This window comes from Argopecten irradians, chromosome 2 (genome assembly GCF_041381155.1).
Source record: "Argopecten irradians isolate NY chromosome 2, Ai_NY, whole genome shotgun sequence".
In the NCBI taxonomy this organism is placed as follows: Eukaryota; Metazoa; Mollusca; class Bivalvia; order Pectinida; family Pectinidae; genus Argopecten; species Argopecten irradians.
In genome coordinates, this window is record NC_091135.1 from 29,212,322 (window position 1) to 29,233,429 (window position 21,108).

At 38.3% G+C, this 21,108-nt stretch overlaps 1 protein-coding gene across 1 annotated transcript; it reads left to right on the forward strand.

The window, feature by feature from the left end:
• The first annotated feature begins 9 nt into the window (after positions 1–9).
• On the forward strand, positions 10–19,698 carry LOC138315063 (BRCA1-associated RING domain protein 1-like). The gene is given in 12 exon segments (XM_069255795.1): positions 10–149; positions 705–761; positions 5,992–6,158; positions 7,410–8,283; positions 8,285–8,399; positions 11,236–11,316; positions 13,312–13,484; positions 14,861–14,957; positions 15,506–15,635; positions 16,930–17,031; positions 17,518–17,639; positions 19,004–19,698. Coding segments are annotated over 12 exon segments (2,325 nt in total). The 5' UTR covers positions 10–78; the 3' UTR covers positions 19,340–19,698.
• Positions 19,699–21,108: the final 1,410 nt, after the last annotated feature.

Sequence of the window (21,108 nt, forward strand, 5' to 3'; positions counted from 1 at the left end):
GGGTAATATGTAAGCTATTTCCGGAGGTGTTCCTTGGCGGGAAACTGAAATCAGCTGGAGGGTGAAATGTAAACAAAAATGGCTGTTCAGTACGAGCACACACGATCGGCATTGTCTCAACTGCAGTCGCTACTAAAATGTTCTAAATGGTATATTTAGCTCGCTTAAAAATCGTGATTTGATTTATACTTGTAGTTATTGCTAAAATTATTTATTGATCGTTAATATTTACTATTTATATGCACCATCTTTGCTCTTGGTATTTTACAACCTAACACGTTACTTCAGACGGTTTCTGACGATACGCAGAGACCGAGGAGAATAATTTATCATGAATTATGTGGTTGCAATTGATTTCTAGTACTTTAAGCCTTTTGGGTTGAAGAACTCGTAGTTTTGATAAAGTTGTCAAAATCTGATTTTAAACTGAAACTTTGTAATTAAAAATAAATCACTACCACTGCTATCATTAGGCCATAAATTGTAAATTAATTAATTCCTAGATTCTCATTCACGCCTGCCCAATTATTTTGGGGCATATTTCAAAATTCAGAAAACTTCCATATAACATACCTCATTCGTCCAGATGTAGATAATTACAGAGTAAAAAGCTGTTTATATCCTGCAAATGACCTAATTGATAACCAGTTTTATCGGTGGACTGTTATATTCTTTAAAATTAAAATAAATTTCATTTGTTTTAGCAAAAAAATTGCAAGTAGTCCTTGTACCCTCGGCAGCTGTGAACATATCTATTGCAGGTGAGAAGAAAATGTAAAGAAGGAGAAAATAATACATTTACTACATGACAATGTATTTTTTTTCCACTTTTGTATGTTAATTAAGATTAACTATTTGATAATAGCAACACAAAGTTCAAAATGATTACGATATAGTTCATTTCATTTTATGTACACATGGATTAGACTTATCCTTGCTATTGATATTTATTCTAGCTAGGGGTTATTATCACTGTCTTTATATCCACCCCTAGACTACGTCATTGTCATAGCAAAACTTAAGGCAAGAGGCAACTGATATGACAAGTAGTTTGGTCTTTTGAAGTTGGGCTTTATATAAATCTTCAAAGGAAGTAGGCCTGTGATTACTCAGTTGTGTTACCGCTTGAAATGCTTTCATTTGCACTATAGTCCATATAACGACAGTGATAGTTACCCCTAAAATATTAGAGATGAAACAACCTTAAGCTTTATGCATAAACATGGTACTAAAAGTTATCCATAGAAATATTGTAAGGATTTTTACTTCACCTGTTTGGAGATGCTAATGTCATGTTGTGGCGTCCAATATCAAGCAGTGTCACCCTTTCCCATTCTGGCAACGACTTTTCAAGAATCTATAGGTGCAGAGACCTGATATTGTGCCTGTAGCATGCTAACATTAATGGATATCAAGTGATCGTCAAATGAATGGCCTTCACCTTCATTCTAGGTCTCGGATTTGTAATTACAGAGACTGCTGTGGTATACACATACTACTATAATATTGGTGGTTACAGTGACTGCTGTAGTATACACATATACTACTATAATATTGGTGGTTACAGAGACTGTTGTGGTATACACATACTACTATAATATTGGTGGTTACAGAGACTGCTGTGGTATACACATATACTACTATAATATTGGTGGTTACAGTGACTGCTGTGGTATACATATACTACTATAATATTGGTGGTTACAGTGACTGCTGTGGTATACACATACTACTATGATATTGGTGGTTACAGAGACTGCTGTGGTATACACATACTACTATAATATTGGTTGTTACAGAGACTGTTGTGGTATACACATACTACTATAATATTGGTGGTTACAAAGACTTGTGGTATACACATACTACTATAATATTGGTGGTTACAGTGACTGCTGTGGTATACACATATACTACTATAATATTGGTGGTTACAGAGACTGTTGTGGTATACACACATACTACTACTATAATATTGGTGGTTACAGTGACTGTTGTGGTATACACATACTACTATGATATTGGTGGTTACAGTGACTGCTGTTGTGGTATACATATACTACTATAATATTGGTGGTTACAGAGACTGTTGTGGTATACACATACTACTATGATATTGGTGGTTACAGTGACTGTTGTGGTATACACATACTACTATAATATTGGTGGTTACAGAGACTGCTGTGGTATACACATACTACTATAATATTGGTGGTTACAGAGACTGTTGTGGTATACACATACTACTATAATATTGGTGGTTACAGAGACTGCTGTGGTATACACATATACTACTATAATATTGGTGGTTACAGTGACTGCTGTGGTATACACATACTACTATAATATTGGTGGTTACAGTGACTGCTGTGGTATACACATATACTACTATAATATTGGTGGTTACAGTGACTGCTGTGGTATACACATACTACTATAATATTGGTGGTTACAGTGACTGTTGTGGTATACACATACTACTATAATATTGGTGGTTACAGAGACTGCTGTGGTATACACATATACTACTATAATATTGGTGGTTACAGAGACTGTTGTGGTATACACACATACTACTATAATATTGGTGGTTACAGAGACTGTTGTGGTATACACATACTACTATAATATTGGTGGTTACAGTGACTGTTGTGGTATACACATATACTACTATAATATTGGTGGTTACAGAGACTACTGTGGTATACACATATACTTCTATAATATTGGTGGTTACAGAGACTGTTGTGGTATACACATACTACTATAATATTGGTGGTTACAGAGACTGCTGTAGTATACACATTTACTACTATAATATTGGTGGTTACAGAGACTGCTGTAGTATACACATATACTACTATAATATTGGTGGTTACAGAGACTGTTGTGGTATACACATACTACTATAATATTGGTGGTTACAGAGACTGTTGTGGTATACACATACTACTATAATATTGGTGGTTACAGAGACTGCTGTGGTATACACATACTACTATAATATTGGTGGTTACAGAGACTGTTGTGGTATACACATACTACTATAATATTGGTGGTTACAGAGACTGCTGTGGTATACACATATACTACTATAATATTGGTGGTTACAGAGACTGCTGTGGTATACACATATACTACTATAATATTGGTGGTTACAGAGACTACTGTGGTATACACATATACTACTATAATATTGGTGGTTACAGAGACTGTTGTGGTATACACATACTACTATAATATTGGTGGTTACAGTGACTGTTGTGGTATACACATACTACTATAATATTGGTGGTTACAGAGACTGTTGTGGTATACACATACTACTATAATATTGGTGGTTACAGAGACTGTTGTGGTATACACATACTACTATAATATTGGTGGTTACAGTGACTGTTGTGGTATACACATACTACTATAATATTGGTGGTTACAGAGACTGTTGTGGTATACACATATACTACTATAATATTGGTGGTTACAGAGACTGCTGTGGTATACACATACTACTATAATATTGGTGGTTACAGTGACTGTTGTGGTATACACATACTACTATAATATTGGTGGTTACAGAGACTGTTGTGGTATACACATACTACTAAAATATTGGTGGTTACAATGACTGCTGTGGTATACACATACTACTGTAATATTGGTGGTTACAGAGACTGCTGTGGTATACACATACTACTATAATATTGGTGGTTACAGTGACTGTTGTGGTATACACATACTACTATAATATTGGTGGTTACAGAGACTGCTGTGGTATACACATACTACTATAATATTGGTGGTTACAGTGACTGTTGTGGTATACACATACTACTATAATATTGGTGGTTACAGTGACTGTTGTGTTATACACATAATACTATAATATTGGTGGTTACAGTGACTGTTGTGTTATACACATACTACTATAATATTGGTGGTTACAGAGACTGCTGTGGTATACACATACTACTATAATATTGGTGGTTACAGAGACTGCTGTGTTATACACACATACTACTATAATATTGGTGGTTACAGTGACTGTTGTGTTTATACACATACTACTATAATATTGGTGGTTACAGAGACTGCTGTGGTATACACATACTACTATAATATTGGTGGTTACAGAGACTGCTGTAGTATACACATACTACTATAATATTGGTGGTTACAGTGACTGTTGTGTTATACACATACTACTATAATATTGGTGGTTACAGTGACTGTTGTGGTATACACATACTACTATAATATTGGTGGTTACAGTGACTGTTGTGTTATACACATACTACTATATAATATTGGTGGTTACAGTACTAGTGACTGTTGTGGTATACACATACTACTATAATATTGGTGGTTACAGAGACTGCTGTGGTATACACATATTACTGTAATATTGGTGGTTACAGAGACTGCTGTGGTATACACATATTACTGTTATATTGGTGGTTGCAGTGACTGTTGTGGTATACACATGTTACTATAATATTGGTGGTTACAGTGACTGCTGTGGTATACACATATTACTATAATATTGGTGGTTACAGAGACTGCTGTGGTATACACATATTACTGTAATATTGGTGGTTACAGAGACTGCTGTGGTATACACATATTACTGTAATATTGGTGGTTACAGAGACTGCTGTGGTATACACATATTACTGTTATATTGGTGGTTGCAGTGACTGTTGTGGTATACACATATTACTATAATATTGGTGGTTACAGTGACTGCTGTGGTATACACATATTACTGTAATATTGGTGGTTACAGAGAGACTGCTGTGGTATACACATACTACTATAATATTGGTGGTTACAGAGACTGCTGTGTTATACACATACTACTATAATATTGGTGGTTACAGTGACTGTTGTGTTATACACATACTACTATAATATTGGTGGTTACAGAGACTGCTGTGGTATACACATACTACTATAATATTGGTGGTTACAGAGACTGCTGTAGTATACACATACTACTATAATATTGGTGGTTACAGTGACTGTTGTGTTATACACATACTACTATAATATTGGTGGTTACAGTGACTGTTGTGGTAAACACATACTACTATAATATTGGTGGTTACAGTGACTGTTGTGTTATACACATACTACTATAATATTGGTGGTTACAGTACTAGTGACTGTTGTGGTATACACATACTACTATAATATTGGTGGTTACAGAGACTGCTGTGGTATACACATATTACTGTAATATTTGGTGGTTACAGAGACTGCTGTGGTATACACATATTACTGTAATATTGGTGGTTGCAGTGACTGTTGTGGTATACACATATTACTATAATATTGGTGGTTACAGTGACTGCTGTGGTATACACATACTACTATAATATTGGTGGTTGCAGAGACTGCTGTGGTATACACATATTACTGTAATATTGGTGGTTACAGAGACTGCTGTGGTATACACATATTACTGTAATATTGGTGGTTACAGAGACTGCTGTGGTATACACATATTACTGTTATATTGGTGGTTGCAGTGACTGTTGTGGTATACACATATTACTATAATATTGGTGGTTACAGTGACTGCTGTGGTATACACATATTACTGTAATATTGGTGGTTACAGAGACTGCTGTGGTATACACATATTACTGTAATATTGGTGGTTACAGAGACTGCTGTGGTATACACATATTACTGTAATATTGGTGGTTACAGAGACTGTTGTGGTATACATGTACTACTATAATATTGGTGGTTACAGTGACTGCTGTGGTATACACATACTACTGTAATATTGGTGGTTACAGTGACTGCTGTGGTATACATATGCTACTATAATATTGGTGGTTACAGTGACTGCTGTGGTATACACATACTACTGTAATATTGGTGGTTACAGAGACTGCTGTGGTATACATATACTACTATAATATTGGTGGTTACAGTGACTGCTGTGGTATACACATACTACTGTAATATTGGTGGTTACAGAGACTGCTGTGAAGATGTCCTGGGGAAGAGCTGTCCAGTCTGCCACATTCCAACTGATGTCCGTGATGCACAGGTCAACCGTCAACTCTTCACCCTGGTCAGTTTGTCTCAGAGACTGGAAGAAATACTGACCAATCAACCAAAGAAAAGTCACTCCAATGTCTCAGGTAAAGTCTGTTATATAAATATAGGGTTATTTCCCCTGCCTAGTTCCACCCATCAGATAGTTTATTGAAAGTGAAATCCATAATACATGTTACAACTCCTATCTGTTATCTTTGGTCTTGTATTTCTTTGTATATCCCCTGCCTTGATCCACCCATCATTAGAGTTTATTGAAAGCTGAAATCCATATAATAACATGTAAAAATATAACAAGTCTCCTATATGTTGACTCTTTGGTCTTGTTTTTCTTAGTATATCCCCTGCCCTAGTTCCCACGTGCACCCATCAGATAGTTTATTGAAAGTGAAATCCATAAAACATGTTACAACTCCTATCTGTTATCTTTGGCTCTTGTATTTCTTTGTATATCCCCTGCCTAGTTCCACGTGCACCCATCAGATAGTTTATTGAAAGTGAAATCCTGAAAATATGTTACAACTCCTATCTATTATCTTTGGCTCTTGTATTTATGTACAATATAAAAATACAAAAAAAGTCTGCAGTATACATTATTTTGTATTGATGGAAAACAATGTTTTCCAAAAATATGTCTGTGTACTTATTTAACCCACAGATTGTCAGGGTATTAATATCAACTTTTTTATTAGGAATTTGTTCCCAACTACTAAAAATGTATTGTTTTGACTGTGACCTTTATATTAATAATTTTTGTCTTAGTTCATAACATTGTAAAGGCTATAGTGTTATTCTTATTTAACCAACTAAATTCTAAATGAGATGATAAATTTTAGTGTTGGGAATCAGTTCAGATTTGATCATCAAAGATAGCTATAATTGGTTGGTGTGAAAAATTCTTGTCAGACTGAAAGGATTTACATGAATTTGGCTTAATGGTGTTTTGATTAGATTTAATTCATAAGCTCCCTTTTTCCAGAGACCAAACCCAGGAATTCAGGCATATATAGCTTCTCCTGCTGAGAAGTAAATTGCTGATATCATTTTACCAGGATTGCAGTAAAATGATAAAATGTGAATCATATTAATCAATGTGCTGTCAATACATTAAACATTCGTCCCTTTTAATTTTCCTAACATTAAGATTAGATGTACAAGTCCTTACTGTTCTTCTACTTTGTGTTATTTCTGTTCTTTATGTTTCTCCAGTGATCTGGATAAGAAAAACAATTTATTGAAAGGAAACAACTCTATATAATACATATTTTTATAGTGTTTGATTGTCAGGACTAGAATCATTGTCCTTTCTGCTTTGATATAGTTCTTTGTTTCTTCAGATGATCAGATTAGCCAGTCAAGACCATTGACTTCAACAAGTGACCACAAAAATTCCACCATTGAATCAAACACAAAGCAGCCAAATCCATCCAAGCAGCAGAATGGCAGATCTACACCAGGAAAAGGGAGACAACTACCCAATACCAAAGGAGGTGCTATATCTAGTCCAGCATCAAAGCTGGGTACCAGGGAGTCTGTTCCAGCCAATCAGAGCACCATGACACAGCATTTTGGACATACTGATGATGATGATGATGATGATGATGATAATATGACCGAAAAGGAACAAGTAGTTCATGGGAAAGTACAAGAGGAAGTACCAGTAAAAAGTGATAAAAATGATCAAACCAGGTCAAGGTCAGCAAGGCCGAGGTCAACACTTTCTAATTCTCCCAGACAATCTATTTTACATAACAATGATGAGGCACCAGCAGTTAACATCAATAACAGTGATAACTTGGACAGTCCAAGGTCAGCGAGGTCAAGGACAAAATCTCCAAGGTCATCTTCAATGTCAAGTCAGAAACGTCTTGCTGTTGACACACCCAAGGATAAGAGCACCTCCACACCAACATCAGATAAGACATCAAAAACACAAAGGAGGAGGAGCTTACCTGTAAAGAATGCAAGGAATTTAAGAGTCCGATTCCTGGACAAGGACAGCAGTGAAACAGAAATGAAGGAAAACAAACCAAAGAAAAAAGGGGGCAATAAAAGGCATTCTATTGGGTGTATCACGACCGAGAAGATTACTGATAGTTCAGGAAAAAAGAAATCACGAAGGAGTTTATCTCCTGCTCTAGTGACAGGGAAAACAACAACTAGTACCTTATCATCCCCAGCAACCCAGTCTGAAGGTCACTCAAGGTCAAAGTCTGCAGGGCTTAAACATGTCACCCCTGGTCAGCTCAGGGAAGAAAAAGGCTGTGAATGAGTTGGAGAGAAGAAACGCCAAGGGTGAAACTCCCTTACAGGTCAGCTGTATCAAGGTAAATGTATAACAGCAAACTCCCTTACAGGTTAGCTGTATCAAGGTAAATGTATAACAACAAACTCCCTTACAAGTCAGCTGTATCAAGGTAAATGTATAACGGCAAACTCCCTTACAGGTCAGCTGTACCAAGGTAAATGTATAACAGCACACTCCCTTAGAGGTTAGCTGTATCAAGGTAAATGTATAACGGCAAACTCCCTTACAGGTCAGCTTTGTCAAGGTAAATGTATAACAACAAACTCCCTTACAGGTCAGCTGTATCAAGGTAAAATACAATGGTAGCTTCAGTAATGTATAACAACAAACTCCCTTACAGGTCAGCTGTATCAAGGTAAATGTATAACAACAAACTCCCTTACAGGTCAGCTGTATCAAGGTAAATGTATAACAACAAACTCCCTTACAGGTCAGCTGTATCAAGGTAAATGTATAACAACAAACTCCCTTACAGGTCAGCTGTATCAAGGTAAATGTATAACAACAAACTCCCTTACAGGTCAGCTGTATCAAGGTAAATGTATAACAACAAACTCCCTTACAGGTCAGCTGTATCAAGGTAAATGTATAACAACAAACTCCCTTACAGGTCAGCTGTATCAAGGTAAATGTATAACAACAAACTCCCTTACAGGTCAGCTGTATCAAGGTAAATGTATAACAACAAACTCCCTTACAGGTCAGCTGTATCAAGGTAAATGTATAACAACAAAAACTCCCTTACAGGTCAGCTGTATCAAGGTAAATGTATAACAACAAACTCCCTTACAGGTCAGCTGTATCAAGGTAAATGTATAACAACAAACTCCCTTACAGGTCAGCTGTATCAAGGTAAATGTATAACAACAAACTCCCTTACAGGTCAGCTGTATCAAGGTAAATGTATAACAACAAACTCCCTTACAGGTCAGCTGTATCAAGGTAAATGTATAACAACAAACTCCCTTACAGGTCAGCTGTATCAAGGTAAATGTATAACAACAAACTCCCTTACAGGTCAGCTGTATCAAGGTAAATGTATAACAACAAACTCCCTTACAGGTCAGCTTTGTCAAGGTAAATGTATTACAACAAACTCCCTTACAAGTCAGCTGTATCAAGGTAAATGTATAACAACAAACTCCCTTACAGGTCAGCTGTATCAAGGTAAATGTATAACAACAAACTCCCTTACAGGTCAGCTGTATCAAGGTAAATGTATAACAACAAACTCCCTTACAGGTCAGCTGTATCAAGGTAAATGTATAACAACAAACTCCCTTACAGGTCAGCTGTATCAAGGTAAATGTATAACAACCAAACTCCCTTACAGGTCAGCTGTATCAAGGTAAATGTATTACAACAAACTCCCTTACAGGTCAGCTGTATCAAGGTAAATGTATAACAACAAACTCCCTTACAGGTCAGCTGTATCAAGGTAAATGTATAACAACAAACTCCCTTACAGGTCAGCTGTATCAAGGTAAATGTATAACACAAATCCCTACAGGTCAGCTGTATCAAGGTAAATGTATTACAACAAACTCCTTACAGGTCAGCTGTATCAAGGTAAATGTATAACAACAAACTCCCTTACAGGTCAGCTGTATCAAGGTAAATCTTACAGGTAGCTGTATCAAGGTATAACAACAAACTCCCTTACAGGTCAGCTGTATCAAGGTAAATGTATAACAACAAACTCCCTTACAGGTCAGCTGTATCAAGGTAAATGTATAACAGCAAACTCCCTTACAGGTCAGCTGTATCAAGGTAAATATGTAACAACAAACTCCCTTACAGGTTAGCTGTATCAAGGTAAATGTATTACAACAAACTCCCTTACAGGTCAGCTGTATCAAGGTAAATGTATAACAACAAACTCCCTTACAGGTTAGCTGTATCAAGGTAAATGTATTACAACAAACTCCCTTACAGGTCAGCTGTATCAAGGTAAATGTATTACAACAAACTCCCTACATGTCAGCTTTGTCAAGGTAAATGTATAACAACAAACTCCCTCATCAGGTCAGCTATATCAAGGATAAATGTATTACAACAAACTCCCTACAGGTCAGGTTAGCTGTATCAAGGTAAATGTATAACAACAAACTCCCTTACAGGTCAGCTGTATCAAGGTAAATGTATAACAACAAACTCCCTTACAGGTCAGCTGTATCAAGGTAAATGTATTACAACAAACTCCCTTACAGGTCAGCTGTATCAAGGTAAATGTATGGAAATTACAACAAACCCTCTTACAGGTCAGCTGTATCAGGTAAATGTATGGAAAAAAAAACTTAATCTCTATATCTTTAACATAAGATCTTTTGTTGGTTTGTTTTATGTTAGTTGGGAAAAAAAATCTGTTATTTACATTGATGCAAGAAAGTTGTGCATTGAAGTTGATGACATAATACTATTGACAGCAAATGTTAGCTGTACACTACCATGTACCATAAACTTGGATATTAAGTAGTACTAGTTCTTCTGATTCTGATAAAAACATCTTGGGGTGTTCTTTCTTAACATGAAGCAGTCACTAGTATGAGCAACATTGCGTGTCTGGGGTAAATTAGCAATACCTCTACTTCTTGTTGAAATTATCTTTTATCAGAATGATGAACCATGTGTTAATTCGAAGGTGAAACCTTGACAGTTAAGCATATAATAGGGGAGACAACTAGTGTAGACTTCTTTTACTGTTTAAAAGTCAGAATAAGATTTACATCCTGTGTATGGCAGTGTTGAATGTGCTAGCTATATGTGTATAACTACAACTTTCCTATATATTTATAATTAGTTACAGTAAAGCGTTCTAGTCGGAGGTGTTGTTTATGGAATATTTGTATTATTAGGGCGACTTTGTGAAGGTCAAGGAGCTGTTAGAAGAAGGTGCCACACCGAATACAAGAGATAATGCAGGGTGGACCCCCCTGGTATGTACAATGTATATATCATGAAATAAACAAGATATTTATGATCTCTGAAATATTCTGATTTTTAGCTCACCTGGCCCATAAGTAAATCCTTGCTGGGAACTTTGGCTTTTATTCATTATAAAAATGCTCCACCGCCGAGCATAAATAATATTTACCATTTGGACAATAATTGATGTTTAATCATGTATAAGCATGTGTAATTAACACAAAAATACATATAAAATAATTTGTTTTGATTTTGTTGGCTGCATAATCCATATATAGAGCATAGTATCATGGATTTTTAGCCCACCATCATCAGATGGTGGGCTATTCAAATCGCCTTTCATCCGTGGTCCGTCTGCCGTCCGTTAACAATTCTTGTTACCGCTATTTCTCAAAGTACTGAAGGGATCTTTCTCAAATTTCATATGTAGGTTCCCCTAGGACCCTAGTTGTGCATATTGCAATTTGAGACTGATCAGTCAACAAGATGGCTGACCGGCCGCCATCTTGGATTTTGATAGTTAAAGTTTGTTACCGCTATTTCTCAGAAAGTACTGAAGGGATCTTTCTCAAACTTCATATGTAGCTTTCCCTAGGACCCTTGTTGTGCATATTGCAATTTTAGACTGATCGGTCAACAAGATGGCCGGCCAGCAGTCATCTTGGATTTTGATAGTTAAAGTTTGTTACCGCTATTTCTCAGAAAGTACTGAAGGGATCTTTCTCAAACTTCATATGTAGCTTCCCCTAGGACCCTTGTTGTGCATATTGCAATTTGAGACTGATCGGTCAACAAGATGGCCGACCGGTGCCATCTTAGATTTTGATAGATAAAGTTTGTTACCGCTATTTCACAGAAAGTACTGAAGAGATCTTTCTCAAATTTCATATGTAGGTTCCCCTAGGGCCCTAGTTGTGCATATTACAATTTGAGACTGATCGGGCAACAAGATGGCCGACCAGCCGCCATCTTAGATTTTGATAGAAAAGTTTGTTACCGCTATTTCTCAGAAAGTACTGAAGGGATCTTTCTCAAATTTCATATGTAGCTTGCCCTAGGACCCTTGTTGTGCATATTGCAATTTGAGACTGATCGGTCAACAAGTTGGCCGACCGGTGGCCATCTTGGTTTTGGTAGTTAAAGTTTGATATCACTATTTTTCAGAAAGTGTTGAAGGGATCTTTCTCAAATTTCATATGTAGCTTGCCCTAGGACCCTTGTTGTGTGCATATTGCAATTTGAGACTGATCGGTCAACAAGATGGCCGACCGGTGGCCATCTTGGTTTTGGTAGTTAAAGTTTGATATCACTATTTTTCAGAAATTGTTGAAGGGATCTCTCAACTTCCATACATAGGTTCCCTTAGGGCCCTAGTTGTGCATATTGCAATTTGAGACTTATCGGTCAACAAGATGGACACCTGGCTGCCATCTTGGATTTTGATAGTTACCGCTATTTGTCAGAAATTACTGAAGGGATATCTCTCAAATTCCATGCATAGGTTCCCATTGGGCCTTAGTTGTGCATAATACCTTTGGGACTAATCCTTCAACAAGATGGCAAAGCGGCCATCATCTTGGATTTCACCACTGTTTCTCAGAAAGTAATGAAGCGATCTGTCTGAAATTTTATATGTAGTATGTTTGAAAAAGTTTGAAAAGCAGGGAAAAGATCCCTTTTTCCATTGTCAGACATAGATCATTCTGTGGTGGGCGCCAAGATCCCTCTGGGATCTCTTGTTACATGATGCAATTAAATATTTTTATGTTGAAGTAAAACAAGAATCTCAAACAATCAATGATGGTAATAGTGTAATGTTAGTAACTTTTGTCACTGAAGAAAAATACTTTTTCATCTGCTCCTATTTTTGATAGATAATACTTACCATTCGTCTGCGGTGTTGCATCTTTGGTAGTCTTTTGATTGCAATAACATGATATTTGAACTTAAAATCATAAAACACAATCAATCAAACAATGAGTGAGACTAATGTGATTTTTTTTCAGCACGAAGCCTGCCATCATGGTTATGTAGACATTGCGCGACTGTTACTGGATCATGGGGCTCTCATTGATGTCCCAGGCACAGAGAATGCTACACCCCTTCATGATGCTGTCTCCCATGGCAGGGTACAGTGTGTGTCTCTGTTGGTCTCCCGAGGGGCTTCCCTTACGACAAGGTAAACATCATAACTTCCCCTACAGGGTACAATGTGTGTCTGTTGGTCTCCCCAGGGGCTTCTCTTTCGACAAGGTTAACCTTATTAGGACTCCCTCAGCAGGGCAAAGTGTGTGTCTGTTTTGGTCTTTATAGCTCACCTGGTCAGAAGGTGAGCTTATGCCATACCCCGGTGGCTCTCTCTCTGTCAACAATTTACAAAATCAACTTCATAACTGCTGGTCGGAATTTCGCAAAAATTGGTTGGTAGCACTTACTGAAAATTGTACAAATGGTTGGGCTGACAACCCCCTGACCCCCATGTGATGCATGAGAGGCGGGGCCAAAAGTGGTCAATTTGGCTTTTTCCCTCTAAACAACCTCTTCTCTGAAAAAAAGCATGGCATTGCACTAATATTGCAATGGTGAGCATTATTATGGGGTCGGGATACAAAATTGTACAAATGATTGGACTGACCTCCCTGGGTCTGAGGGGCAGAGCCAGAGTCAATTTGGCTATTGTGAATATAAAATTGTATAAATGATGGGTCTGACCCCCACCAGGGACCTGACGGACAGGGCCAAAAGGGTCAAATTTGCGATTTCTTTTCTTCTGAAAGTAAGGATGGGATGGCGCTCATGATCATATTGCAGTTGTAGCATCCTAATAGGATGTGGATTTAAAATTGTACAAATGATAGGTCCTAATGGTAGCATCCTTATAGCGTAGGCATTCTAAATTATACAATTGATTGGGCTGACCCCCAGAGCCTCAGGGGTGGGGCCAAAAGGGGTCAATTTGGCTATTTTCACATAAACCGAAAACGACTTCTTCTCTGAAACTATAAGCATGGGATTGCACTCATATTGCATTTGTAGCATCCTTATGGGGTAGGGATTCAAAATTGTACAAATGGTGGGGCTATCATCCAGGGTTAGAAGCTTAAGGGAGGGGCCAAAAAGAGTCAATCTGGCAATTTACATATAAACAACTTCTCTGAATCTTAGCATTGAATTACTCGCAGTCATAAGGTATTAATAGCATCATTATATAGTGTGGTTTCAATATTAAACAAATCATGGGGTCAATTTTGCTATCTGTAATTAGAAGTTTTTGTGATAATGATGCGTACTAAAAAAAAATAACAAGAAAAACAGGTGAGCAATACGGGCTCTCTGGGCCTCTTGTTGATACTTTATATCTGATCAAAGGTCATTTTACATTCCATCTCATGTTTAAGGAACATAATAATTGGATTGCGTTATACAAATCTTTGTAGGGGTAATCAGTACCCGTTCTGCAATTTTTAGGGGTAATGGACAGGGTTTAATGGGTATTTCACCTGTATACCTGGGTACTCATCTTAACTGAAACACTAATTTTTTAATATCCCACAGGAATCTGTATGGTTATACACCAGGGGACTGTGCTCGTTCTGAAGAGGTCAAGGCTGCCCTGAAAACAGCTGTTCAGCCCGCTACAATTGTGAAAGAGGTAAGTATATATCTAGAGATGTGAAATTATCGAACACAAGACTAGTACTGAGAAAAATGAGAGAAGTTTAGCAAAATGTCATTGTAACATAACTACTTCCCGATTAAAATGACCTAAAATCGTCAAGTAACGAAGCAATGACCATAAGGCCTAGAGCTTGATTATGAGCTTGTATCAAACTGGGGTGAAGATAGAGCTATCAAACGTCTTCAAATCAAGGTCCTTCATGCTCATTCAAGGACAAAAGGGTCAAATCAGTAAAGATGTTTAAATGTCTAATTTTTTGACATACTGTAAAAGAGGATTTGTTTCCAGTGTGAAAGTTTTTTACTTCCTGTAAAAGAGGATTTCATAAAATTTTCACATATAAATCCACATGCAAACACATATTAAAGACATAATTACAAATCTTATGGAGAAATAATTATTTTGGTTTTCTTTAGTTGTATACTTCAAGATAACGTATATTTGTTTGATTATAAACTGTTTTATGATATATTTACGTCAGATTGTAGACTGTTTTGAAACCTTGTTACTGTTTATTGTAGACTGTTGATGTATTAGAGTACCAGTTGCCATGCCTACTGGGAACGGCCCTGAACAGAGAACAGAAGATAGCCCTACAGAGATGTGCAGCCTTACTCAACGCCAAAGTAGTACAGGACTATTGTCCAGAAGGTGAGCTACACCAGATAACATACCACACTTACCTTGTGATTGAGGCCTTTAGTTTTTAGCTCATCTGGCCCACAGGGCCGGTGAGCTTCTGTCATGGTGTGGCATCCGTTGTCCGTCTGTCTGTCAACATTTCCTTTAAATCGTTACTAGTCATAGAGTTCAACATGGACTGTAACCAACTTTGGCCACAAACATCCTTGGGGGAAGGGAACAGAGTTTGTATAGATTTCGGCTCTGTCCTCCAGGGGCAGGAGGGGTGGAGCCCAATAAGGAAAATAGAGGTTAATTCTTTAAATCTCTACTTGTCATAGAGTTCTGCATGGATTGTAACTAAATTTGGCCAGAAACCTCCTCTGAAGAGTTTGTATAAATTTTGGCTCAAAGCACCTGGGGGCGGGGCCTAATAGGGAAAATAGCGGTAAATCCTTTAAATTGCTACTAGTCATAAAGTTCTGCATGGATTGTAACTAAATTTGGCCAGAAACATCCTCTGGGAAAGGGGAGCAGAATTTGTATAAATTTTGGCTCTGACCCCCTGGGGGCAGGAGAGGCGGGGCCCAATATGGTAAATAGAGGTAAATTCTTAAATCGCTACTAGTCATTAAGTTCTACATAGATTGTAACCAAATTTGGCCAGAAATATCCTCTGGGGAAGGGGAACAGAGTTTGCATAAATATTGGGCTGGACCCCCTTGGGGCAGGAAGGGTGGGGCCCAATAGGGAAAATGAAGATAAATTCTTTAATCACTACTAGTCATAAAGATCTGCATGGATTGTAATCAAGTTTGGCCAAAAACATCCTCTTGGTAAGGAGAATAAAATTAATATAATTTTGGCTCTGATCCTCTGGAGCAGAATAAGTGGGGCCCAGTATGAAAATTAGAGGCAAATATTTAAATTCCTTCAGAAAAGGACTAATGAACCTGTTTTCAGAACATAACTTGGCTTTACAAACCAGGTGAGCAATACAGGCCTCTGGGCCTCTTGTTTATTCAACTATTATCAGATGGTGGGATATTCAAATCGTCTCTCGTACGTGGTACGCCGTCTGTCCTTTTTTCTGTTTGTTAACAATTCTTGTTACCACCATTTGTCATCAAATACTGAAGGGATCATCTCATATTTCATAATTATGTAAGTTTCGCTTTGTCCTTTGTCCCTATATATTGTTAATTGCATTTTGTACATGAAAAGGAAATGACATGATCATTAGAGAGCGGAGAAAAGATATTTCTTTCCATTGTAAGACATAGATAATTGTTTGGTTTGCTGGGATGTCTTGTTTCTGTTACAGTGACCCATGTAATAACTAGTAGTAACCAGGACGGCCAGTGTCCTCGGACCATAAAGTACCTGATGGCAGTGCTCCAGGGCAAATGGATCCTCAGTATGGACTGTAAGTGTGCTAACTAGGAATGCTTTCCTATACACATTCCATGTTCTACACAACATAGCTGAGGTCTATTCACTTTACAGGCTACACAATGATTTAATCATGCACACCTATTGTGATGAGGAAATATATTAGTTACTTCTACCATTCTCTGATTTGTCACCAAATTCAGTGTAAGAGGTTTTTCTGTCAACCCATAGGTATGACAGATTGTGCACGCTAACCTTTTGAATCAGAAGAACAGACAAAACAATTATGTAACATCATGTAGTACGCTGTAGTATTGCAACAAGAGGAATTTCCTGAATGTCCCATAACAAGGCTTCCTTCTTAATATCATATCCCTAAGGCAGAAAAGGTCTCTAATAATCCAAATGTGAAATATATGAAAAGTTTTCACCAGGTGCTAGATTTGCTATCCTTAAACTAATTACTATAGTTGCCGAAAAACAATTATATCATTACTTATCATATGAAAATCTACTTAAGGGGTTCATACATGTCTGGAATATGGAAGTCGGATCAGTGAAGAGGCATTTGAAGTACCAGGAACCAGTACTAATCCTAACACACAGGCTCCACACAGGGGCAGGACTAACAACAGACTACAGGTAGGTACCATCACAGACACACATGGGCAGGACTAACAACAGACTACAGGTAGGTACCAGTGCAGATACACAGGGGCAGGACTAACAACAGACTACAGGTAGGTACCAGAACAGATACACATGGACAGGACTAACAACAGACTACAGGTAGGTACCAGTACAGATACACAGGGGCAGGACTAACAACAGACCACAGGTAGATACCATCACAGACACACAGGGGCAGGACTAACAACAGACTACAGGTAGGTACCAGTACAGACACACAGGGGCAGGACTAACAACAGACTACAGGTAGGTACCAGTACAGACACACAGGGGCAGGACACTAACAACAGACTACAGGTAGGTACCAGTACAGGCACACAGGATACTAACAACAGACTACAGGTAGGTACCAGTACAGACACACAGGGGCAGGACTAACCTCACAGGATACACAGGGGCAGGACTAACAACAGACTACAGGTAGGTACCAGAACAGATACACATGGACAGGACTAACAACAGACTACAGGTAGTACCATCACAGACACACAGGGGCAGGACTAACAACAGACTACAGGTAGGTACCAGAACAGATACACATGGACAGGACTAACAACAGACTACAGGTAGGTACCAGTACAGATACACATGGACAGGACTAACAACAGACTACAGGTAGGTACCAGTACAGATACACAGGGGCAGGACTAACAACAGACTACAGGTAGGTACCAGTACAGACACACAGGGGCAGGACTAACAACAGACTACAGGTAGGTACCAGTACAAACACACAGGGGCAGGACTAACAACAGACTACAGGTAGGTACCAGTACAAACACACAGGGGCAGGACTAACAACAGACTACAGGTAGGTACCAGTACAAACACACAGGGGCAGGACTAACAACAGACTACAGGTAGGTACCAGAACAGATACACATGGACAGGACTAACAACAGACTACAGGTAGGTACCAGAACAGATACACATGGACAGGACTAACAACAGACTACAGGTAGGTACCAGTACAAACACACAGGGGCAGGACTAACAACAGACTACAGTTAGGTACAAGTACAAACACACAGGGGCAGGGCTTACAACAGACTACAGGTAGGTACCAGTACAATAAAACAGATTAAGTAGTTTAAGAGGTGTCTGATCAAATTTTTTGAAACCTGTGTATAAAGACCTTGTACCATGGAAACCAAAGTTTTGAAAACCTGCATGAATATCTGCAAATTTTTTCTATGGACAGGCAAGCTGATTCCGGTATAAAACCCTTATCCCCTCTTATCCCTTAGTTTTAATGACACTTATCTATGTTTGATATTTGTAAGTTGTGGTTACAGTTTTAAATGTTTTATTTACAGCTTCCTGGTCTATTTGATGGGTGCCAGTTTTACTTCCATGGTAAATTTGAGTACCCCACCCCAGAGAAGACAGAACTGATGGATTTGGTAAAGACTGGAGGAGGTCTGATCCTTCGGCGGGAACCAAAAGTAGGTAGTCTGGACGAGTCGACGTTGACGGTGCCGTACCACGCTGATCCTGAGAGTGACTCTGCCCAGTGTTGTGTGTTTGTACTGCATGATAACTCAGTCAACTTCCCCAAGATCAACTCCAGGAGAATGTGTTCTTTACCAGTACGCTGGCTCATGGACTGTATGTCAACATTTACATTGATAAACAAACGCGATCAATATTGAATTGAGCAACATTTCAAAGATTATAAACTTATATACGTTTTATGTATAGCGCAAAAAAAATTGAGGTACAAATTATTTATGAAATATTGATTAATAATATTTTAATTTGGAATCTTCATAATGCAGCCAGAATACATGTATATACATAGGGATGGGTAGCTTTGATTGGATGTGAAATAAATACATGCTTAACTGGAAAGGTATCCTATGTTAAACAGACTACAATGTGTTTGATATCACGACAATGGCATTTTTAGCCCACCATCATCAGATACCTAGTTTTGATAGTTAAAGTTTGTTACGCTATTTCCCAGAAAGTACTGAAGGGATCTTTCTCAAATTTCACATGTACGTTCCCCTAGGGCTAGTTGTGCATTTCCCAGAAAGTACTGAAGGGATCTTTCTCAAATTTCACATGTACGTTCCCCTAGGGCCCTAGTTGTGCATATTGCATTTTGGGACCAATCGGTCAACAAGATGGCCGACTGGCGGCCATCTTGGATTTTGATAGTTAAAGTTTGTTACCGCTATTTTTTCAGAAAGTTGTGAAGGAATCTTTCTCTCAAATTTCACATGTAGGTTCCCCTAGGGCCCTAGTTGTGCATATTGCATTTTGGGACCAATCGGTCAACAAGATGGCCGACTGGCGGCCATCTTGGATTTTGATAGTTAAAGTTTGTTACCGCTATTTCTCAGAAAGTTGTGAAGGGATCTTTCTCAAATTTCACATGTAGGTTCCCCTAGGGCCCTAGTTGTGCATATTGCATTTTGGGACCATTCGGCCAACAAGATGGCCGACTGGCGGCCATCTTGGATTTTGATAGTTAAAGTTTGTTACCGCTATTTCCCAGAAAGTACTGAAGGGATCTTTCTTCAAATTTCACATGTACGTTCCCCTAGGGCCCTAGTTGTGCATATTGCATTTTGGGACCAATCGGTCATACAAGATGGCCGACTGGCGGCCATCTTGGATTTTGATAGTTAAAGTTTGTTACCGCTATTTTTCAGAAAGTTGTGAAGGAAATCTTTCTCAAATTTCACCATGTAGGTTCCCCTAGGGCCCTAGTTGTGCATAATTGCATTTTTGGGACCAATCGGTCAACAAGATGTTGGCCGACTGGCGGCCATCTTGGATTTTGATAGTTAAAGTTTGTTACCGCTATTTCTCAGAAAGTTGTGTAAGGGATCTTTCTCAAATTTCACATGTAGGTTCCCCTAGGGCCCTAGTTGTGCATATTGCGCTATTTTGGGACCAATCTGTCAACAAGATGGCCGACTGGCGGCCATCTTGGATTTTGATAGTTGAAGTTTGTTACCGCTATTTCTCAGAAAGTTGTGAAGGGATCTTTCTCAAATTTCACATGTAGGTTTCCCTAGGGCCCTAGTTGTGCATATTGCATTTTGGGACCAATCGGTCCACAAGATGGCCGAACTGGCGGCCATCTTGGATTTTGATAGTTAAAGTTTGTTACCGCTATTTTTCAGAAAGTTGTGAAGGGATCTTTCTCAAATTTCACATGTAGGTTCCCCTAGGGCCTAGTTGTGCATATTGCATTTTGGGACCAATCAGTCAACAAGATGGCCGACTGGCGGCCATCTTGGATTTTGATAGTTAAAGTTTGTTACCGCTATTTTTCAGAAAGCTGTGAAGGGATCTTTCTCAAATTTCACATGTAGGTTCCCCTAGGGCCTTAGTTGTGCATATTGCATTTTGGGACCATTCGGCCAACAAGATGGCCGACTGGCGGCCACCTTGGATTTTGATAGTT